Source organism: Ctenopharyngodon idella, chromosome 12 (genome assembly GCF_019924925.1).
Source record: "Ctenopharyngodon idella isolate HZGC_01 chromosome 12, HZGC01, whole genome shotgun sequence".
Taxonomy (NCBI): Eukaryota; Metazoa; Chordata; class Actinopteri; order Cypriniformes; family Xenocyprididae; genus Ctenopharyngodon; species Ctenopharyngodon idella.
In genome coordinates, this window is record NC_067231.1 from 6821383 (window position 1) to 6846610 (window position 25228).

The 25228-nt window shown below is 35.9% G+C and overlaps 1 protein-coding gene across 5 annotated transcripts in view; it reads right to left on the minus strand.

The window, feature by feature from the left end:
- The window catches only part of exoc6 (exocyst complex component 6), a 59882-nt gene that overhangs the window by 25949 nt on the left and 8705 nt on the right, over positions 1–25228 (minus strand). For all 5 annotated transcript variants that reach the window (XM_051914482.1, XM_051914486.1, XM_051914483.1 and 2 more), the window contains exons 2-11: positions 18195–18366; positions 15082–15129; positions 14850–14940; positions 14329–14374; positions 9996–10200; positions 9068–9217; positions 6656–6724; positions 3872–3955; positions 3746–3792; positions 3510–3630 (exon numbers count right to left, since the gene is read on the minus strand). In XM_051914482.1, the coding sequence (XP_051770442.1) occupies positions 3510–3630; positions 3746–3792; positions 3872–3955; positions 6656–6724; positions 9068–9217; positions 9996–10200; positions 14329–14374; positions 14850–14940; positions 15082–15129; positions 18195–18366 (1033 nt within the window). The remainder of the gene's footprint in view (positions 1–3509; positions 3631–3745; positions 3793–3871; positions 3956–6655; positions 6725–9067; positions 9218–9995; positions 10201–14328; positions 14375–14849; positions 14941–15081; positions 15130–18194; positions 18367–25228) is intronic.

The following is a 25228-nucleotide window of genomic DNA, read 5'->3' on the forward strand; positions in this document are numbered from 1 at the left end:
CCCGAATTTACATCTCACAATTTTGACAATTTTTTTTCTGCCATAAAATAAAAATAAAGGCAATTGCAGTTCTGATTTTTTTCTTGTAATTGCGAGTTTATATCTTGTGATGGAAAAAAGCTTCCATACAATCAATTACTAATGAGCGTAGTTAATGATTCACAGTAAATTGCAGATGCGAATTTGTCCTAACGCTACGAGATAAACCATAAGGCTGGCATCTTCAGCATTCGCAGGGATCTCCAGAGCTTTTAACCATGAGCCAGACAAGTCTCTTCCAGGTTGGTGGGGTTTAATAGTGAGGGTGGTTGTACAGGAGCTGCAGGTTTGATTTACAACCCCTTGCACTAGTGTGATTCTCTTGTTAAACATTTAGATAGGGCACAGTGGCCTGCCTCTCAGACGCAGGGAGTGAGTGCGTAAATCACACGGTTAAATAAGCACTGGTCAAGCTGCAACACACGCCGTCACTCCACACTTCAGGACATGATGTACTTCATTGACAAAGCATGTGAACGTGAACACACACACACGTCACGTCATGACATACACATTTTTAACATAAAACCACATTTTATAAACTAACCAATTTTGTTGTCATATATAAAAACAAACAAACAAGAAAATGCTTCTATGAGTGTATAAATGCAGCCTGACCAGTGAGTTACACACTCAAAGTTCCCACACTTTTGACCAATGACTCTCCAAGATTTTTCCAGACATTAATTATAACTATTAAGATTTTAAAGCATTTTTATAGAGATCTAGGGTTTTAAATTTGCAATTAATAGATTTAAATGTCTGTACAATCGTCTCCAAAAACGATCTATTTTATTCTTTCAGGCAGCTCAGGAGCTAAGAGGGCTTTAGTCGTGTCTTTCAGTGAAGTTTATTTTCAAAACAAGGCATTTGGAATGATAATTGGAAGCATTTCCTGGTGAGCCCTTTCAGTGGCCATCCATTCAATCTGATCTAATGGAGAGGTCAGTTGGGCCTAATGAGGACAGATTGCAACAATAACAGCAGATTAACTGTGAATATTCTAAACTGCCGGGGCTGAGAGTGTGTTTGGAGGGCCAGTCAGTTGTAAATCAGTGAGGGATTATGCAAATACCCTGCGGCTGGAGCTCACAGCCTGAGTCCTGCGGCCCGAACAAAGGGGTCAAGCCTGCTCTCTCCCACTGCTAGCTAACTTTCAATCACAAAAAAAGAGACTCGGGCCAGAACACAGCAGAAAGAGAGAGAGAGAGAGGTAGGGGGGGATGTCAAAACCTTGCATGAGGCTCCTTAGTGCATCCCCCGCATACTCAGACTCAGTCGAGACTAGTGTTGTCAAAAGTACCGGTACTTTGGCACCAAGTTGATACTTAAAGGGACAGTTTAGCCAAAAGTTTAGCCAAAAATTCTGTCATCATTTACTCACCCTTATGTCATACCAAACCCATAAGACTTTTGTTCATCTTCAAAACACAATAAAGAATCTGAGAGATTTCTGTCCCTACATTAAAAGTCTATTCACCCAAAACTCAGATGATTCAAAACATTCATAAAGAGATTCTTAAGATAACTGTGTTCACACCATGTCATAATTAGCGTAATTACAACATGTGACATTCTACTAGGAGCTGTTCATGTCCTCAGACTTGTAATTATGCATGTCCGTTAGAGCTGCACGATTAATCTCGATTCAATCACCCACGTGATCGTATTTTATTAATGACAACAATTCGCCCTTGTCTATTAAACCTTTGACAAAATCACACCGGAACATTAAAATCTGTGTTCGTGCTGCTGTACTGAGCCACAGAGAGCAGTTTTGAACCACACAGTAGTTGTTTTTGTGTTACAAATATTCAAATTATCACAGAAGTACTGAGATAAAAGTTTAAAGATAAGATATAAACACTGATGTCTACAATAGCAATCAAAATGGAGCAAACCACCTTTGAAACTAACTTGGCGCTTTAAATAAGTCGTATCAATTACATCTTATGCCACTAGGTGGCGACATGTGACTGTTAAAAAATGTATTTGCCATTGAATCATTCATTCAAAATATTTGTTCAAAAACACTGATTCCAGTAATGAAACAAGTATTTATTAATGAGTCACTGACTTCATTTAAAACAATTTTTTTTTTAATTTATTCAAATTGAGCAATTAGAGTCCAGCAATTAATATTTTGTCAGAACCTCTAGTAAATTACATGTTGTTTTGTTTATATATTCAGAATTGTGAGAGAATCGTGATCTCTATTAGAATCCAAAAAAATCGTGATTTTCATTTTATCCAGAATCGTGCAGCTCCAGTGTCCATGGCAATATTATCAATATTAAAATATTAAATGAATTTGCAAAGGTTAAGTGGTACAGCAATCATGTGGTACAAGTCGGACCTCTCAGAAAATTTACAAGTTGTAATTACGAGTTCTACGAGGACATGAACACTTTTTACAAGTCGTAATCAAATAATGAAGATATTTTTAATGAACTCTGAACGATTTCTGTCCCTCCATTGACAGCTCCGCAACTATCTTCAAAAACTATGCTTCAAAATGTTCATAAAGAGAGTAAAACTAATCCACATGAATTGATCGGTTTAGTTCAAATTTTCTGAAGAGACTTTATATGATGAACAGATTTAATTTAGGCTTTTATTCACATACAAACATTCATCAACGCACACATCAGTTGTGGTAAACGGAAGCTCAAGCATGTTTGCTTGATGTGCGAGAACCAATGAGGTTCATTCTCGTGTGTTAGGCAGCAAGTTTGAGCTTCCACAAGGTTTGTTCTTGCGCGTCAAGCAGGTTAATTTGAGCTTCTGTTTATGTTCGCTGATCAATGTTTATATGTGAATAAAAACCTAAATTAAATCTGTTCATCATATAAAGCAATCGTGTCTCTTCAGAAAATTTGGATTAAACCACTCAATTCATATGGATTCGTTTTACGATCTCTTTATGAATTTTTTGAAGCGTCAAAGTGGTAGTTGTGTGGAATGTCAATGGAGGGACAGAAATCTCTCAGATTTCATTTAAAATATCTTTTTTTTTTGAGTCTAATGGGTTTAGAACAACATGAGGGTGAGTAAATGATGACATAATTTTCATTTTTGGGTGAACTAACCCTTTAAGTCTTACAGTGTAAGTGCAGTAGACCTGCCACATGTTCTGTTACCTGTACTATGTTTCTTAGTTTTTCATTTTATTAACTTTTCATTTGATCTTTTTAATGCGATGACTTAGTTGAACAATATTTGAAGACTACAATAATGTAAGATTTACTTATAATTATTATTAGCATTAATAATTTCCTAATTTCATTTATAAAATATTTTTATTTTCAATTAGTTAAAAAAAAAAAAAAAAAAAAATTAGTTGCAATAGTTTTCGCTATGGTACAAAAATTGGTACCAAGAACCTAGATATTTTACTGGTATTGGTACCAACTACTGCAATTTTGGTATTGTGACAACAGTCAGGACGACTGTGTGTGTGCGGGACTCACAGAGTGTGTGCGGAGCACTGCAATGATTTTGGACAGGGCCATATTCCACAGCTCATCTGTGAAGGCTCTGGTCACCAGACCTTGTGTGGCATGTAATATGTGATCTTCCACCACAAAGAACCTGCAAAGCATGATGGGAGTTGGAATTACATGGTGTAAATCAACTTTGTAAATAAGAAAAGTACTCACTGCCCTGCACATAAATAACTTCACAAATAAATCCAGATTTAACTTACCCAACAATCTGATTAAAGTACTTCCTGTAGCCCTCCACTGTTTCATGCTGGAGTGAAAACGTACAATTAAAGCATATAAAAACAAATAAAATCAATGGGATTGTTTAAAGAGCAAAGAATACTAACCATGTTAGATTGAGGCTGCAGAACCAGTCTTGCTTGTTTTTTTCTTTGTTTCCTATAGTAATTTTCAAATGTCTCTCTGTCTCCCTAAAAAAAAATATGAATATGGCATTAAAGTGGGTTTAAATAACAAATTAATATTCATCTAATTTGATTGATACAAGAGCATTTATCTTTGACTTGCACGGTATGTAATAGTGCATTTTACCCCAGAGCAAATCGCATCTGGAATTTATCAAATGAGACTCTGAGAACTGAACTAAATCTTGTGTTGAAACCAACCTAGGCTCATTGTACATTTCTGAAAAACCAGAAATATGCTGCTCTAAGTAAATTTTAGGGTTGTCAAAAGTACCGACTTCAGTACAAAGTCATTACTGAAATGTAAAAAATGTGATGATACCAGCATTTCCCCCTAGCGTTTTGAGCACTGTTGAGCGGATTCTTAAACACCTCTGATTGGCCACTGTGTTCATACGCTCAACAGATATGTCTGTGAATGGCTACAATGATCAATGCTTCAAAAACATGTTGTAAATAGACATCAATAATGCTCTTCACTGAGCGCTTACACAGATACACACGGGAGTGTTTGAAAGCAGGCATCTATCAGCGGATCCATCTAGAGATAAGATTTTAAATTTCAGTACTGACTTGGTACTGAAGTCGGTACTTTTGACAACCCTAGTACATTTTTCTGCTCTTTTCAGGTTACATGTCAACAAGAGGAGCTTTTTTCCTCCATTGCAGATCCAGGTTTATTAAACAGCCCAGGGTGATAGAAAAAAATGTGCCTGTGGGTGTATTTTTGCAAAACGATATTGTATTACCTGTAGTACGTTTCACAGCACTTCCAAAGTAAAATGTCCAGTGACTGGCGCTAAATAGCATGTTCAATTTTCTCAGAAACAGTTAAAACGTGACTGTGGTAACATATTATTACATTAATTGTTGTACACATCATGGTAGTTTGAGAATGAAATGTCCAGTGAGTGGCGCTGAAAAATTAATGCTGTAACGTGTTTGAAATTAACATACCCCTACGCTAAATCCTACCCTCAACGTAACCAATAGTGTTAGCAAAAGCAAAAATGAGAAAAAAAAAAAAAACACTTTTGCTGAACCAATCATGCCACTTTAACTTGCTTATACAAGGCTGTGAGCTCTTTTATCAAGTGTTGTGAGTCTCGTACCGCAAGTCTAATGCTGTACCAGGTGAGCTACCGAGCAAGTTTACTACATCAGAAAAGCCATACATATGGAGTTGGTTATGTGATGCAAATCTCAAAATGTATTAGCATACAAATCATGCACTATGAAATAGGAACTGCTCTGAAATAAGTCTTTATTCATTGATTATTTGGCCCTGTAATCATAACTTGTGTGAAAAGGAATAGCTGTTGCCATTTTGCTGCCTCTAGTAGTCATTTTAGCTGAAAACTGCATTGAATTGTATGCATAGTTAAAGGGTTAGTTCACCCAAAAATTCTGTCATTCCACACCTGTAAGACCTTCGTTCATCTTCGGAACACAAATTAAGATATTTTTGATGAAATCCGAGAGGTATATGACTCGTCCATAGACAGCAATTTAACCACCACTTTATACGACGAATTCATATGAGGCTGAGCCAGGAGCCAGCCAATAATGAGTCAGCGTTCTGATGTAGAACCTGGAAGTGCTGAACGTAAACAGTGTTTGAGAATGACACAGAAGAGAAGATATTGTTAAATAAAGTCCTTATTTTTGTTTTGTTTTTGCGCACAAAAAGTATTCTCGTCGCTTCATAAAATTAAGGTTGAACCACTGCAGTCACGTCAACTTTTTTAACAATGTCTTTTTGTACCTTTCTGGACCTTGAAAGTGGTGGTTAAATTGCTGTCTACGGAGGAGTCATATACCTATATATAATGTGTTCTGAAGATGAACGAAGGTCTTACGGGTGTGGAACGACATGGGGGTGAGTAAATAATGACAGAATTTTCATTTTTGGATGAACTAACCCTTTAAGTTTTTGCAGTTATTCAGAAATGTAGGCAGAGTCAAATATATATCCAATAAGCAAGGGTTGGTTTAAACATACAATCTCTCTGAATGTTAATCACCTGCGCCACCCCCCCCCTCTCTCTCTCTCTCTGTGTGTGTGTGGCTGGTGAATGGCCCTTGGCCCCTGCCAGCACCTGTGAGCTCTCGGGTAGCACAGCGGTCAAAAGCGCTCGTGTTCTCATTAACTGAACCATTGAGGGGAAAGCGCTTGACTCATCCTACGCCCAGTGAATGCACTGCAGTTTGTGCACAATCTGAATGCCGAAGCGAAGAACTTTTTCACTGCTTTGTTTTTACGGCGAAAAGGGGGTTACTGCTCGGTCAATCCCATTAGATGCTGCAGTCTGACCCCTTTTGTTGGCGTGGTGATGGACTCTGGATTAGTTCTGACCAGATGAGCGATGGCACCAAGCGCTAACAAACCCGATCTCACCTCTCTATAGTTTGCGTTTGGTTTAAGGCAAAAATAATATTGATGGCACAACTATCCAAACTCTGGAAATCCCTTTGCTTATTTAAGCCTTTAATGTTTGAGGAGCCACTTGGGAGAAAGCGTTTCAGTGAAAACTCTGGGCACCTATTAGAAACAGATCAACAGGAATGTTCTCAATAAAACACATATTCTGTTGTAATGCAGAACCCAAACAGGATTTCATAACATGTTATGAGATGGGCTGTTGTTATATTGGTTGTTCACTGTGTGCACGGCATGTCTGTTGTGAAGGAGACACTGGGAATTACCAGAACAGTGTAGATGTGAAGACATCGGTATACTGGTGAAAAATCCACCAGATCCTGCGCCGTCAAGACCTTAAAAAGAAAACGAACAAGGTTTAAGGAACATTTCTTGACCTGGGGTGCATTTCCCGAAAGAATCGTTGGTCGCAAGTTCCGTCGTTATCAACATAGTTTAACAAGTTCAACGAGTCCTAAACCATAGTTCCAACGAACATTCGCAAACAGCATAGAAAAGTTGTGTGGTTGGAATTAGGGCTGGGTGATAAATGATATCAAATCGAGATCACGATACAATTTACGTCAATAATGATGATAAGCGACAACAGCCAGTCAGTACATGTCGCTAATAAGTGATTTCTGTGTGTCTCTGTGTGAATGAACGGCACGGTTTCGTCTGATACACAAAATTCACACAGCATCTGCGTCTCAATATATGAGGACATGAACACATTAACTTCATCTCCAGAGCAGCTTTGAGAGTCACTTCACAAGCTTTTCACTGTTTCATTTGAGAAAAACTACACACTGAAATTAAAACTAAAACTAAAAGATCTTCACGAAAAACCATCAAAATAAAAGTTCGGTTTAACATATGACAGAAATATAGGAGTTTAATTGTGAACAAACAAGTTTACAGGTTTACATTCAATCTCAAGGTCTAACAAATATGTGGAAAGCATTTCCTTCCCATTAAAGGTAAATGAATATTGTGATAAATATCAATACTGTATGATATGGAAAAAAATAAAATATTGTGATAATATTTTTGGTCATATCACCCAGCCCTAGTTGTAACGGCAGCTCTAACCATTTTTCTTGTTTGCGTGACATGTGGACTTAATAGATCCTTATGTTGTGCAAAATAAGCAAGCTGACATTCAGTACAATCTAGATCTTTTATTTGGAATATATACAAATGTCGTTTACGTCTTTTAGTTTGTCAAGAGATTTAAAGTGCCATTTCTGAAGAATTTCGGGCTCTAGTACGTAAATAATAAAATAATAAAAATGAGAATTCTCTTCAGATGCCATGTCTGTAATTTATGGCAAAAAATCTAGCATTAATTCGATCTCAAACTGATTAATTAACTGATTAATTACTCCATCTGCGTGACATCATTAACCAACATGGCTGAACGACAATTTTGCAACAATACGGTTTCGAGAAACAGTCGTGACTAGCTAGTAGATATCTTCAACGATGCATCGTACTATGGTAGTGAAGCAGCAGGGTTACGTCATTGTACGGGAAACACACCCCAGAGCGGCTTTCCTGGCAATGGATACCACTAAACAATGATGCTTCAAGTATGCTTTAAATAGACTTGATCAAACAATATATAGAAATTTAACAAAATATTCCTTCAATAGCAGGTCCTGTTAAAGGCATAACAGTTAAATTATGAAACAGATTGCAGTTTACACCGTATTAACATACAGTACCGGTCAAAAGTTTGGAAACTACTATTTAAAAACAGTAATATTGTGAAATATTATTATAATTTAAAATAATGGTTTTCTGTATTAATATACTTTAAAATATAATTTAATTCAAATAATATTTTATTGATGCAAAGCTGAATTTTCATCAGCCATTACTCCAGTCTTCAGTGTCACATGATCCTTCAGAAATCATTCTAATATGCTGATTTGATACTCAGTAATTATCACAGCTCTGCTGCTTAATATTTTTTTGGAAACTGTGATACTTTTTACAGGTTTCTTTGATGAATAAAAAGTTAAAAAGAACAGCATTTCAAAAATATTCAAAATGACATATTCAAAATAGAAATCTTTTCTAACAATATAAATCTTTACAATCACTTTTTATTATTTTAACTCATCCTTGCTGAATAAAAGTAATCACTGGTTTCAAAAAAAGAAAGAAAAAAATGACTGTCCCCAAACTTTTGAACGGTAGTATATATGTTACAAAAGATTTCTATTTTAAATAAATGCTGTTCTTTTTCTTTTTCTTTTTTTTTACTTTTTATTCATCAAAGAATTCTAAAAAAGTATCACAGGTTATTAAAAAAATATTAAGCAGCACAACTGTTTTTTTTTCTGTATTTTTGATCAAATAAATCCAGCCTTGATGAGTATAAGAAACTTCTTTTAAAAAAAACATTAAAAATAGTAATGTTTCCAAACTTTTGACCGGTACTGTACGTCTTGAAATTACATAATACATATTTTGCATTAAAATTGAGTATTTTATTAACACTTTAAAATATACACACATAGATTTTATATGTCAAATGTAATTTTGGGATTAAATCTGGACATTTTCCCCCAAAAAACTGGATGCTGATGCCAGATATTAAACAGGGCCACGGTATAGTGCTTCAAAAAAACAATCATTCATTTTGGACACATTGATGCTAAACGTTCTCAAAATGTGACAGTACATCATACCTCCTCATCCATCTCCTCTTCATCTGCTGCCTCTGTGCTCAGGCCGTTGTGATGGAGGGGTGTTCGGCCGTTCAGACCATACAGAGGTTTGGCACAGCTCAGAGAGTCCTGCTTCTGCACCGCACTGTTAAACGTACGGTGCTGCTGAGCCTGCGAGACACAGGGTGACGTAGAGAAGACCAACAATAATGCCAGTCACGTCATATGTATTGTACTAACGAGTCTGCAACTTTAGATTTCTATTAGCTATGCGTGCTACAAATTTAGTACACATTTCAAAACCTAGTTAGATGTCTACATAGACAGCATTTTAAAGCATCACGGTTTTGCTCAGGCTGTTCCAAAAGGTAGGCATCATTAACATGCTAAAGTCAAGCTCTACTGAAATCAACTGAGTGTAATCTCCCATGCACTTTGTGTGATATGTAGACGCCTATGTACAGTAGTTATGTTTGATTCTTGAACTAATCTTTCTTTTAAGTCAGTAACCGGTTGAGAACCAGTTCGAAATGAACAAATCTAATAGAACAGACTCAAAAAGAACAAAATGATCTGGTTCTGTCGAAGTTTTCAGAGGATAACTTTTAACAGTTAGATCCGGATCATTTGGTTCTTTTTTTGTCAGACATGACCAAAAAGCAAGACTTTCAGGTTTGATTTGTTCATTTTGAAATGGTTCTTTGGTTCAATGACCCATCTGGACATGCTCATTGGATCATTCGGTGCCGTGCAAGAAGCGCGAGTGCTACTTCGGATGTGAGTTTTGCGTCATCAACCTGGAACTAAAGTTTGATTCAGTTTGATTCTTTGCACTGGTTTGATCGCGCAAGTATCGAACATAATTAATGTACAGCATCCCAAAACAGTCACTTTCAATTTCAGTTATGATGCTAACGTAATGTAACGTAACGTAACAACATAATCCCACCTGTCTCATTGCGGTTTCACCAATCTTGTCTGAGTGTTTTCGGATACTCTCCAAGAAGTCTTTCAGGTCAGACATGGAGATCTCCTTAATCTCCTCTCTGAGTTTAGGAAGTGTCTCAGCCATAATTTGGCAGAACCTGTACTGGCTCACTCTGGGAATATAAATGTTTTCTAGCTGCTCCATAGTTTTCAATGCAGAGTAGTATCTGAAATGGAAAATATTCATGTCAGTCAGCATACTAGACCCTAAAATCCCTTAAAATCACTGAAATTTCTGTATGATAAAAGCAATATGATGATCAATAAAGAGTAAGACGGGATCAATATTCTTTAAAAAGCAAAAATCTGGGTTACAGTGAGGCACTTCTTAGGGGTGTAACAATGCATTGAAAAAATAGATGCATCAATCAAATAAACAACTGGAGTACCTCAGTTTGTTGTGTATGGATAGTAGATCTGCACATTTTAGAGAGCAAAGACTGAATTCATTGCTTATCTCAATGCACAAACCATATCATCAGATGATTGATGATCTCATGATCACTTTTTTCTTCCTTTTTTATTTTTCAATTTTATTTAAAAAAACTAAAGTGTATATTTTTTTTTAATGTCTCAATTGGGATACAGGATTTGCAATTTTCATGTTATATTTTGGATGCATTTTTGAGTTAATATAACTGGTCGTGTAAAACAGGCACATATCTTCGTAAAATCGATCGCATGCCCCTGAATCTAATCAAATTGTGATGTTTTGAGGTATATATTGTATCGCTGGCTAAGAGAATCAATGTCAGATCATATGAATAACAATCAAGAAAAAGAATCTGTAAATGTTAAAAAAATACTCACTGTTCCAATAGTACAGCCACAAGATCTAAACAATATGCGTGTTAACATGACTTTGGTGGAAAAAAAATGCTTACTAACCTTTTCTGTGTAAAATCATATTCAATTTTATACCTTTGTTGCCATAAAACCCTAAAATGACTGTAAAAATGACAACAACAACTTTACAGATAAAATAAGTTAACAGAAGAATTAATGTACGTATTTTTATAAAATTATACATTTCACATTTCTCAAAAAAAAAAAAAAAAAATTGCCTCATTCACTTTCATCATAAGTGCCTCATTGCAACCTAAATTTCTTTTTTTTTTTAAAGAAAATTAAACAAAAGTATTTTTTTTTGCCATAAACACTGTTGATTTAGTTTAACTTGTATCGAAACCAGAAAATCTTTAATATTATTTGTCAAAGTTTTTATAGTTACTACAGTCTGTTTATGGCTAATACAGTGCACTCCACTAATATTGGCACCCTTGGTAAATATGAGCAAAGGCGGCTGTGAAAATAAATTTGCATTGTTTATCCTTTTGATCTTTCATTAAAAAATACATAAAATTCTAACCTTTCATTTAAGTAAAACAATTGAAAATGGGGGAAAAAGCTCATTATGAAATAAATGTTTTTCTCTAGTTCACATTGGCCACAATTATTGGCACCCAATTATTGCAACGTCCTTTTGCCAAGATAACAGCTCTGAGTCTTCACCTATAATGCCTGATGAGTTTGGAGAACACCTGACAAGAGATCAGAGACCATTCCTTCATGCAGAATCTCTACAGATCCTTCAGATTCCCAGCTCCGTGTTGGTGCTTCTTCTCTTCAGTTCACTCCACTCATTTTCTTTAGGGTTCAGGTCAGGGAACTGGGATGGCCATGCCAGTAGCTTCATTTTGTGCTCACTGACACATTGTGTTGGTTTTGATGCTTGTTTTGGATCACTGTCCTGATGGAAGATCCAACCACGGCCCATTATTGGATTTCTAGCAGAAGCAGTCAGGTTTTGATTTTTTATCTGTTGGTATTTGCTAGAATCTGTGATACCATGTATCTAAACAAGATGTCTTGGACCTCCAGCAGAAAAATAGGCCCACAACATTAAAGATCCAGCAGTATGTTTAACCGTGGGCATGGGGTACTTTTTATCCATGTGTGCACCAAACCCATCTGGTGGGTTTGCTGCCAAAAAGCTTTTTTAGTTTCATCTGACCATAAAATCCGGTCCCGTTTGAAGTTCAAGTCTTGTCTGACAACTGAATATGCTGGAGATTGTTTCTGGATGAGAGCAGAGGATTTTTCTTGAAACCCTCCTGAACAACTTGTGGGGATGTAGGTGCTGTTTCATCTTTTTTTTTAGGCATTCTGAGACTCAAGAATCAACTAATCTCTGCAATTCTCCAGCTGTGATCCTTGGAGAGTCTTTGGCCACTCAAACTTTCCTCCTCACCACGCATTAGGACGACTTAGACACATGTCCTCTTCCAGGCAGATTTGTAACATCTTTAGTTGATTGGAACTTCTTAATTATTGCCCTGATAGTGGAAATAGGGATTTCAATGCTTTAGCTATTTTCTTACAGCCATTTTCTATTTTGTGAAGCTCAACAATCTTTTGCTGCACATCAGAACTATATTCTTTGGTTTTACTCATTGTGATGAATGATTAAGGGAATTTGGCCTTTGTGTTTCCTCATGTTTATACTCCTGTGGAACAGGAAGTCATGGCTGGACAATCTCATATTCATGATCACCCTGGTGTGCTAAAAAAATGTAAATATGAATGGGAATATACTTCAGAAATATTTTACTCATAAAAAATTCTAGGGGTGCCAATAATTGTGGCCAACATGTATTGGAGAAAAACATTTATTTCATAATGTGATTTTCCCCCCACTTTCAATTATTTTACTTAAATGAAAGGTTAGAATTTTATGAATTTTTTGAATGAAAGATCAAAAGGATAAACAATGCAGATCTATTTTCACAGCCACCTTTGCTCATATTTACTAAGGGTGCCAATATTTGTGGAGGGCACTGTATAAAGTGTCTGGGTATCACAGGTGGGCATTTATCAGCATTGCACAACAACACTACCACAACAAACTCTGGGAAGAATAGACCAATAACTGTCACATCATTTTTTACTTGTATTATTTAAAAGTGGAGGTCAAATTTTCCTTCTAGGAGGTCTTTTTCCATCTATATCCAAACCAAAGAATTTTTGTTTTTAGAAGTTATGCAACATGGGCTCAAAGATAACAATCTTGCAAAATGTATGAATGTGCCTGTCCATGTTCAACGTATTAATACAATTATTAACTTGTACCACAATAGCCAGTGCCTCTGAATGCTCCCTGACCTCACCGCTCTGTAGTGCGCGTGCGTCCGTGTGGAAGGCCAAAGTGGCGCCCTTCCCAGCGAGTGTTACATGTGAACTGCGAAAGAATCCCTGCCTGATTAGACCATGTCCCAGCCTAGTCATTAGCGCGCAGTGGCGACACACAGATTAATGGAAAAACACATTGCACTAATTGCCTCAATTTGGAGGAGGCCTGTCATGGGCCTGCCGGTACAGGGCAGTGCTGTGAAGAAGGGCACACACAAGGTCAATTGTCTTTGCGTTTGAATAGTTTATTTATTCATGATGTGTTATGACTGACTAAGTAGACATTAATGGACAAAGAAGGGTCATTATTTTCAAGTTCAATGTGACCTTCCATTCATCCCTTCATTCCAGGAGAAAAGAAAAGGGTTTGAATGTGTTTTTAGCTGAATTATAATAGTTCGATTGATTTTTTTCAGCAGAATACTGAAACTTTCAACACGCTCCTTTACTTTTTAAAGCAAAGGCACAAATATCATGTTCTTTGAAATGAAAACTATTAGATATCTTAAATTAATTACTATTTTACATAAAATTATAACTTGTTTTTTATATACACAACATAAAAAGTAGACAACTTTTAATGATGAAGAGTTCAAATGTCTGCTCAATTCATTGCAGAATTCATTTTTTAATTATTTTAATTACCAATCACATACTATTTCATTGCTTTATTCAATTGTGACTTCAAGGAAGTGACATCATTTGGACCTTTTCTACAGCAAGCTATAAATAGTCTCATTCCTTTTTCTCAAATTTCACACTAATTGTAGTTTTGACTTCATTAATCAAGCTCATTCATTCAATTATTAATCACAGATACTACATGATCATGAGAATTATTTTTTCTTAAATTTATGGAATAGGTTTATCAATAACTAAAAACCAACAAACCAACCTTTTTCCTAAACAAGCCTACTTAGTGACAGTATCATTTTGACAAAATTTTTGACTAAAAACTGCAAACCCCAAACCTAACAACTTAAAAAGCTCATATAATATTCAGTTTGACATCATGAGGTGGATGAAAAACATTTTTGAAGAGTTTCAAATCTATTTCGTCACCGTTAAATGACCATGACTGATTTGCAATCAAGACAAAAACTTACCTTTTCGATTCAAGCTGCTCCTTCAATTTGCTGTACATTTCCAGGACTGCAGAAAAATAAATAAAAGAGGGTAATACAGAGGAAAAAAAGACATTGTATTAACAATAAATCAAACTGAAACATTTTGTTCATTCGGTGAACTGAAACCACTTCCTAAATATCTATTATTGCTTTTCGAAAGAAACAGACAAAAGAAACCACAAACTAACTTCATTTATCTACAGCATCGTCCAATAAGTTTCTTGATGAAACCACTGTAACAACAGAACATCAAATTCTCTTTCTGTCTAGTACTAACAGCTAGGAATTGTTGTATTAAGTTTTAAGTCCAAGAGATAAACACTGAGCACTGTTTAATGAGGACCTGGACTCATTACTGTAATAAGAAACCATGGGAACATTCACATTTACAGTTTCTTGATTGTTTTTAATAGTCTTTTGATGGAATCTCTAGAGTGGTTCCAGGCCATACGGCGAGATTTTAAAGAGCGCCTTTCGGTTACACGAACGCGCCGTCTCACCGGGAATGCAGAGCTGCAACTTCTCCACAGTGGTGGCCATGTTCCTCTGTTGAACCCGGCAGCGGATGACCTCCTCCGTTTGGGCCGTCACCTTACATAAGGGAAGGTCAAAGAGTGTGAAGCCCTCTCAATTAACGAGACAGTCCTCTCTGTGCTATTGTCTGATAATCGACATTCTTTTCTTCTGCCCATCTAACGGCAGACATGCTAACAAAGCCAGACTGTGCCATACCTCCCGTCCGGCGTCTTGAAGTCTTCGATTGGTGTCACTCACTTGGCCCTTAAAACATAATATCACTTTTGTTAGACAAATAAGCCCACGATTCCCTGTTGTAACTGCTCACCCTTGTAATCAGATCATACTTCATGAGGAGTCAAGAACAAAGCCATGCAAATTCAAATTAAATGTGCAGCGGGAACTTGAACTTTTGGTCGGTAGGGAGCTTTTATGGCCAGTAATCACTTCTGACAGCCCTTTCTAACAGATTCTGTGACAAACTTCTCAATTTTACTTGGGATTTTTGAACTTTGGTTGTTCCTCTGGCTCTGTCAAACAATTCAAATCAATGACCCAATTGACCATTGGTCCCTTGTTGGTAACTTCAATGAGCTCTATGTGCCATTCATTGTCTGGGGTAAAATGCGGATAGCATTTTCTGGTAATTAAACATTCTTTTTTTTCTTCTTCTTTTTTTCGGCTAAACACAAACGCTGGGTGGCTGATTAACAAATGTGAAGACCTCCACACCACTGCGCCAGTATAGTGCCCCAGGTGCAGGGACCGCACGGCCGCAGACTTTCCCACATATTAAGTCTCATTAGGTCATCGTAATAAGGAACCGCTTTTTGAGTTATTAAAAAACTCATTTATTCGTGAACAAAGAGGGCCCAGCGACCTCATTGATGCCGTATGTGCTCTCTTGTTATCTGAATATGCTTTATATAATGTGGGTCTAATTACGAGGATTGGTGAGCCACTCCTGTGCCGTTTGGTCACCATATTTCACTCTGGGAAGTGGAAAGGGAGCTAAAGAGAATTGGCGTGCGATTCCAGTGCGAGGTCTGGAGCGCGCTGCTGAACCCCATGAACGCGCAATGACCAATCTGTCGTGGATGAAAGCTAGACACTTTGGGCATCTCTCCATCCAATGGGAGTTTGCGGAAACCAACAAATAATAGCACAATAACTATGCAAATTCAATTGTGCTACAAACTTTGTTCTGGAGAATGGTGCTTAACCTTTCTTAATACAGTTTCAATTTCTGTATACTCTACTGTAGAAGAATGCATATGTTCTGTTATTCAAAAGCCTATTTAAAGGCTGATACTGTCTAAACATGCATTTGAAATGAAATACCCCTTTCTATGGGCAAAATACCCAAAAGTCATTAGCAACATTATGTTCAAACAATACTGAGAAATAATTGTTTTATCATGCTAGTAATTCATTGTTAAAAGTAGGGCCGGACGATTATGAACTAAAATTAAAACCTCGAATAACTGAAAATTTTACCTTGATTACGAAGGTTTTTTTTTTTTTTTTTGGCCCTCATTTTCTGACATAACAGCTCACTTTCAGCAGTTATTTTATCTATGGTTTGTAACATTTCTTACAGATTTCTGCTCGTTGTAAATCAGATAAAGATAAATTAGCACAGTACCAGTAAGTAATGAGAGCGATTGTGTGTGAATTAGTCATACTGTCTCTCTATTAATTGTGAAGCTGTGGGTTGTAAATAGTTCCTTCAAAAGTAGAAAAATATATGCTATAATAACTTTTGAGTTTCTAAGCTACTTTAGTGATAAATCTCAGGAAAGCGATGACAACTAGTTTCTGCTCCTCAGTGCGCGAGCACGGTAGCTTGATATAATAATACACATCCGATCGTCTAAATCGTTTTAATGTCTAAACTGGCAAACCTTAAAAAAAAAAAAAAAAACATACAACTGACAAAGTTTAGTGAAGATGCAAGGCTCATCGCTCGCATGCCATCACTATATGTTGAACCGGCGTTCACCTGCGTGTTGACTGGACAGAGTCAAGTGGCTACAAACGCTAGTTTGTTTTAACAGGATTAAAAAAGTAGGAAGTATTAACAGGATTAAAAAAACGAAATAACTGACATGGGAAAATTACGTCAGTTAGAGGTCCTGAATTTCAGTTTCGATTACATTTCAATTAATCGTCCAGCCCTAGTTAAAAGGCATGTTCTTTTTAAAAAAATGTTTTTCACTAAATGAACACAAGGAATAACATTTTATTTACTATTATTTTTCTTTATACACTACTGTTCAAAAGTTTAGGATCAGTAAGATATTTTAAGATTATTAGTCTTATTCAGCAAGGATACATTAAATTAATCAAAAGTGACAGTAACACGTTTATAATGTTACGAAAGATTTCTATCTCGAATAAATGCTGTTCTTTTGAACTTTCTATTCATCAGGCCCTGAAAAAAATTATCCAGGTTTCCACAAAAATATCAGAATATCAAAAATATTCTGTTTTTTTGAGCAGCAAATCAACGTATTATAATGATTTCTGAAGGATCATGTGACACTGAAGACTGGAGTAATGATGCTGAAAATGCAGCTTTACCATCACAGGAATGAATTACATTTCAAAACATCCTCAAATTTATTTGAAATTGTAATAATATTTCACAATATTACATATTTTACTGTATTTTTCATGAAAGAAAATGCATCCTTGTTGAGCATAAGAGACTTATGTCAAAAATGTAGAAATCAAACTTTTGAACAGTATTGTATGTACCAATATAAAAAAATACAAAGTAATAAAAAGTAATATTTACCTACATGTATTTCTTTTTACAACATTTTAATATATAAATAGTGGCTGATGGACTAACAAGGCTTTTTGAATTGATTCTACTAAATTTTTATGGAACTTAATTAAATGCTAAAGCTAAACAAGATTTAAAAGGTGCAGTGTGTAAATTTTAGCAGTGAGGTTGCGAACTGCAAACAACTGGCAGCTCAGAGAAGCTACAGTAGTCGAAGTCAAAGATGTCATTGTCTAAGACAGCAAAGAGTAGCTTGTGTAAAGCAATGAGGTTTCTTTTTACTTCTAACAAAGAACGGCCTCTGCTTCTAATAAACCAGACGACTACTACTACTACTACTACTACTACTACTACTACTTTGTGCGTATTCAATATTGTGACAATGCAAGGTATATTCCAGTACCATGATTTTACCATCTGATACTATTATAATACCATGGTATTGTCACAATATATAGCAGGAAAAAATTTCTCACTAATAATGAGTAACATATAATTTCTAATCCCTAAAATAATTTTGATCATGATTTCCACGTACCATCAGTTTCTCAGCATCCGCTCGGACTTTCAGCAGTTCTGTGATGGCGTCCACGAATCCCTGATGATGGAAGTTGCACATTTTCTCAATCTCTCTGTCATGGTTGCGTATTCTGGCATCAAGTTTCTCCATAAACCTTTTGTGTGCGTTGGGCTGATCATCGTAAACGGATCTATAAAACAAACATCAAATGAACATTAAACTATTTCAAACAACATAAAAATCTAAATCTTCTTTAAAGATAGACTAAAGTGTCCCAGAATTCTTCATGAATGAAACATGTCAATGGCGAATTTGACATTTTTAGATTTATAACCCCTTCAAAATGATCTGTATTTCAGCATGAATGGCTCATAAATGTCATCTCATCTTCATTAAAATCAACAATACACCAGACTTTTTCATGGAGAAGCACCACTTTAGAAACTGTAAAACACCTATTTTTATGTAATTACAGGGCAGAAACACACTTGGCGCTGATGTTCACACCTTGTGTTTCCCCTTCAGATACACACACACACACACACTTATCCTTCAATACTCTGCAGGTGGTGTTCTCAATCTAAGAGCATGTATGTATCAGTAGCTGTGGTAGCCTGTGTACAGCAGTGAGAGCTGGCGAAGTGAGGCCAACAGATGGGCCGCTTCTTCATAGTGTTGTGAGATCACAGAGTGTGTTGCCCTCCTCACTGCTCCAGATGGCCAAAGAGAGCCACCTCTCTCAGTGAAGAAGAACAGTCCGAGATGATTCAGGGTCTCACTTTCTGGCACAGACAGGAAGTGTGAAGGGAACTAACGCTGTACAAGTGCTACATGAGTTATCATTTACAATGTGAAACAGTTTTATTTTCGTAAAGTAATGTATTTTAAAGCAAAACAAAATGGGCCATTCAAAATGTTCTTTTAATTTTGGACTTTTTACCCATTAGTGATTGATTTGATTCAGAAAAGTGGTAAAAAATGCCATGGTACTACCATGATTTATAACCCAATGGGGGCTGTAACACATTTCAAGAGGCTCTATGAAAAATCAGAGAAAAAAAAATATTTCTTCTATAAATGTATATCTTAAGATATTATTTAAAAATGTTTAAGACAATATTTTAACAAATTTCTCTGGTACAATACAGTTCCCTAAAACTAAAACCATTCAAAAACATTTTCGTTACTTGAAATAAAATAAATGTTATATTGAATAAAATAAAAACTTTATTTTATTTTAGCTAGTTGCCAAGGTGACATCTCATTTTCTTTTAGTTAAACTTGACATACTAAAATAAACTAAAACATAAAAAATAAACTAAATAAAAAATGAAAAAACAACAAAATAACTTGAACTAAAATGAAAATGAAAAATATATAAATAAAAAATATTTTTTAAGTATTAATAAAACCTATAATATTATTTAAATTATAATAAAATAACTGGTGCAATGACAATATAAAAGACAACTGTTAAATTTTGTTGTCTTTACAATAGAACACTTAAAGGGATAGTTCATCCAAAAAATGAAAATTATGTCATCATTTACTCACCGTCAAGTTGTTCCAAACCTGTATGAATTTCTTTCTTCTGCTGAACACAAAAGAAGATTTTTTTGAGAATGTCAGTAACCAAACAGTTGATGGGCCCGAATGACTTCAATAGTATGGGAAAAAAAAGTCAATGGGGTCCATCAACTCTTTAATTACTGACATTCTTCAAAATATCTTCTTTTGTGTTCAGCAGAAGAAAGAAATTCATATGGGTTTGGAACAACTTGAAGTTGAGTAAATGATGACAATTTTCATTTTTTGGATGATCTATCCCTTTAAATATTTTTTTACACACCACATAATTGGGTTTTTTATATTCACATATATTTTATACATGAGAAAATGTAGCTGCCTTTATATTTTAGGAAGTGAGTCCCTCAAAAAAAAAAAAAAAGGATTGTATTTGGGGGTCCTTGACATTATTATTTTTTTTTTTTTTTTTTTTGCCTGCAATCCATGAACATTGTGAGTGAAAGCCACTGGGAGGGAGGGGGTGGGTGATGGGGCTGGATGGTGGACTCATGAATAGTTCTCCAAGTTCGCCATCCTGTGGGCAACAAGGGAACACAGCATGTTGAATCTGATGCAGCCACAGATCAGTGGTTCTCAGGTGGTTCTGCTCCAGGAGCCAGAGTTTATACTGAACATGAAGCAGTTACTCAAGTAACAGAAGTGATGTACAAAAGTAATAAAGACGTCCTTAGAATCAAACACTAAAATTCATTAATATTACTATGTATCGAATAGACCCAACAATATGACAGTCCAAACAACATTCAGAAGGGGAACGCATTTGCATACATATGTATTATATATATATATATATATATATCACAAACTCCTGCCTACTCTGCTCTGATTGGCCAGTCTGTTGTGATTAGTCTATCAGTTACAGCGTGTCAGAAACAAAACACCCATTACCATATCTGAATTTCAGCACAGGAGGCTTCCACTCGAAAATGTCAAAATGCCTTTTTGAAGAGTATTCACACAAACACAGTGAGTTATATTTTAATTAAGAGTACACAGCTGAGAAGGAAAACGCGTGTGTAATAGTATATTGGATCTGTGCATTAGCTCTTAAAGTGACAGCAGACTAATATACCTGCTGCAGTCAGTCATTTTGTTAAGTTAACGTCATTTCGTTCTGTTGTATTTATTTGCCCATTTTGTTTGTATTTACTTTCTTTGTTCTTATTGTATTGCTGATGGTTTACTTGTCTTCTATAACTGTTTTGAGGACCTTTCTTACATTTGTTAACCCAGTATTAGTTTTTGCTATAGTATGGATAATTCTGAAAATTCACTGCTATTTAAAATGACTAATATTGTGAAACAAGACTTTGATCATGTCGCCCACCAATAATCATATTAAATAATCGTGATTTCAATACCGATGAAAAATAAGCATGATTATGATTTTTGACATAATCGTGCCGCCCTAGTTGGCACTATGCAACTTTTTTACAAACCTACATAGGTCTGTGCAGGAAGTTAGACTGGAATTACTGACGACTCATTTCAGGCAGTTCAGAATTGGTTCTTTCTTTTGGGAGATAAAAGCTCCATTTATCGCAATTTGATCTTTGAAACTTTGCACACCTTTTCAGGGCTCGACAATAAGAACTGCCCGATGGCCCGGGGCCAGTGTGTACGACGCTCGGGACAGTTGACGGAATGGTCACTTGCCCGATCGGGCCAGTGCTGTAAGGTGTGTGTTATATATCGTCTATGATATCGTAATTGTTGATTTAACGATCTGACATTATAGAGTAAGTCCCTCACTTTACAAAAACCAAACAAAAACACAACCATTGAATGCACGCATACACTAGGGGCAAAAATGCCCCAGTATGTCTTTTATATTTATATAATTTAATATATATAATTTGGTTAACCAATATTACACGAAGAGCACCATTTTATCCAAATATAAGCATGATTACAAAAGTGATAATGATTTTATACAAATGTACAGTTTAATAAACAAGCAGTTTATATTAAGTGACTTACATTTTAGACACCAAATCGCTTATTTCGCTCTATTTCGCCAACGAAAATAGTTCCAAACAAAGTCCACTTCTGCGTCTCTGAGCAACACTTCCTGAATGAATCAGCTGTTTGAATGAATCGGTTGAATCTCAATGACTCGCTTATTAACAGGGACTTGCTGCCACCTACTGGCGGGTTTAATTTTACATTTAAAGTATCTTTTCATTTTATAAATAATTTCAAATAACAGTATTTAACGTTTTATATTTCCAACAATTCAAAACATTATTTATGCATCTGTAACTGCTCTTGACTGATTCATTTTAATAAAGTTTAATCTGTAGTTCTATAGTTATACATTAGATTACAATTTCTGTACCTGAAACAGGTTTATGCCTACAAAAAAAAAAAAAACATGAAAGAACTGTTTATTTCATTTGTTTATTCTGTTGTATTTATTTGTGCTATTACTTGTAATTTGATTATTTGTTCCTATTTTATTACTTACTCTTTACTTTAAGTGAGTTAATCTAGTAGCTTTTAGTGAAAAAAACAATAACTTGGCTTATTTTATAGGCCTATTTTCTTTTCTTTTCTTTTACTTTATTTTTTTTTATTGTGGGCCCAGTCAAGATTTTTCCAGGGCAAGTAAAAATTTGAACCACTGGCCCAACCGGGCCAGCAGAAAAAATCCTTAGCGTTGAGCCCTGCTTTTACATTCACAAAAGGCTACAGTACACACTACATGAAAGGTAGTATCTGAAAAAGCACAATGGGGCACTTTAAAATAGAAGATAAATTAAGCAGAACAAAGTGTGGTGACATGGTGTTGGGCTAACAAAGTTCTGCTATTCTTTTGCTTCCTTGTTTTATTGAGGTGACTGCCTTAACTGAAAATGTAAAGTAACTCATTACAAAACATTATGGGCCAGATTTACTAACAGCTTGCACCAGCGCAAACCCTCTTTTGGCGTTAGAAACTTCTGTCAGGATTTACTAAAGACATGCAGTGAAAAATCAGCACTGAAAAGGCGGCTGTCTGTTATTGCATATGCATTTGTAGGAGTTTACCTTTCAGATGCAAAATTTATGGGAGGAGAATGTTTAAATGAATCATGCAAGGTAATTTACTAAGGTTTGCGCTAGTCAATTTACTGGTATTTGCGCCATTATTTACCACCCAAAAAAAGCATGTCTTAAACCAAACGCTAATTTGTGCTGCTCTTGGTAAATTGCGTTGGTCATTATGGAAATGATCCGGCTGCGTCTGTGTCCTTTAATTTGTGTGTCGTCAGTAGATCATGCGCAGAACTTTCCACTCTCATCTGAGCTTTTTTGGATTTGCTCTCTCAAGCTAATTTGTGCCGTTTAGTAAATCCGGCCCCCAAGAATCATGATAAGAATAATAAACTCAAGAAGGTTCCAAAATTTACTCTGAAGCTCTGTTCAAAGATCCATTCAGACAGGATAAATGGTTTGTCCCTCTACGACTCACATGTGAGTATCAGCAGAAGCAGGTGCTTCCTCTGTTCACAGGAGTGTTTGTGTCAGAGGCAGAACTTGCTTTGAAACTACTTTATGAGACATACTGGAAATGTAGCATCTGAACAGTGTCAGTAATTAGCATGGGGTCATATGAAGCAAACTGCATTAAGTGATCTCAACCAAAACTAGACAAAAATAAAGATATTCATAATAACAAATTAGCAAAGTCTTGGATAGCTCAACGCTAGTAAATCCGCCAGCTGGCTCTCTCTATCGGATGCCAAGAAGAAGGTTCGGATGAAATCCAGGTTGCCATTGGCAACACGGCCTCAACGTCTAGACTGAATGGCAACCTTTAAAATGGCACTACACAATGTTGCAAGTTCTGAGTGATTTTTACCACAATATGATACAATTGCTAGGGTGTTCTGAGTGGTTGAGAAACCAGATTTGAAATGTTCACAAAATATTTTCAAAAATCTATTTTCTAACTGAATAGAGGAAATGATGAGTGAGCACCAGATCTTTTCAATGGTCCACAACAGCCAAATATAAACTAAACAGCCCCAGTGTTAATTTCTTGTTTTTGTCATTGTTTCTTGTTTGACGAAAATAGCCTTTAAATTAAGTTGTCGTATGCACACACACACACACACACACACACACACACACACACACACACACAAAAAGTACTTTAGTTTACCAGTGTTCATTCACTGTTTGGCTACAGCTCATGCTTATCAAACTGGTCAATAGAGTGCATTAGAGCCCGTCCACTAAGAACTTTTTCCATTGGGATTTTTTTTTTTTTTTTAAAAAGTCTTTGTTACAGCGTTATAAGCCAGGAACCAAACCAACAAGCAACGAGGTGACTTTTAAACATTGCTTCCAATTAGTTTGTAATAAGAATTTTAAAAAGAGAAAAGAGAAGGATTTAATGGCTTTAAAGGGTTATTAGTTCAGTGTTTCCCAACCTTTTTCTTGTCATGACACAGCTTTGATAAGTGAAAAATCCCACGTCACACGTTTTTCTTGTTGAATATTTAAACAAAATCTCATTATATAAAAGATGAAGCGCTATGCACAGGATATTTAAAACAGCATAGGCCTATAGCCTAAATACTTTGAATGTTGCGATCCTGTCGGACTTATGATAGCTACCTGAATCGTAACAAAGCACTGTTGGCCAGAGGAGAACTGGCCCCCCGACTAAGCCTGGTTTCTCCCAAGGTTTTTTTCTCCATTTAAACACCAATTTGCCACTTGTCTGCCACCTGATGTCACCTGATGGAGTTTGGGTTCCTTGCCGCTGTCGCCTTTGGCTTGCTTAGTTGGGGACACTTGACATTTGACTTGACATTTGATATTCAACAGTGCTTTGATCTGCCTGCATTGACACTATTCTTTTAAGAGCTGCTGTGCAGCTAAATAATGTACCAGTTATCAATGTAAAGCTGCTTTGACACAATCTACATTGTAAAAAGCGCTATATAAATAAAGGTGACTTGACTTGACTCAAACATGCTGCGTAACACATGAGAATGAACCTCACTGGTTCTCGCACACATCAAGAAAACATGTTTGACCTTCCATTTACCACAACTGATGTGTGAGTTGATGAATGTTTATATGTGAATAAAAGCCTAAATTCAATCTGTTCATCATAAAGCGATCATGTCTCTTCAGGAAATTTGGACTAAATCACTCAATTCATATGGATTAGTTTTACGGTCTCTTTATGAAGTGTCAAAATAGTAGTTGCGTAGCTGTCAACAGAGGGATAGATATAGCTCAGATTTCATTAAAAAGATCTTCATTTTTGTTCTGAAGATGAAAGAAAGTCATACGGTTTTGGAACGACATGAGAGTGAGTAATTAATGGCAAGATTTTAATTTTTGCGTGAGCTATTCATTTTATGAAGAAAGGAATTACAAGTATTGGGAATGACATTGGGTGCTTTCAAACTAGCACTTTTGGTGCACACCCGGGTTCGATTGACGTCAGAGTTCAGTTTGTTTGA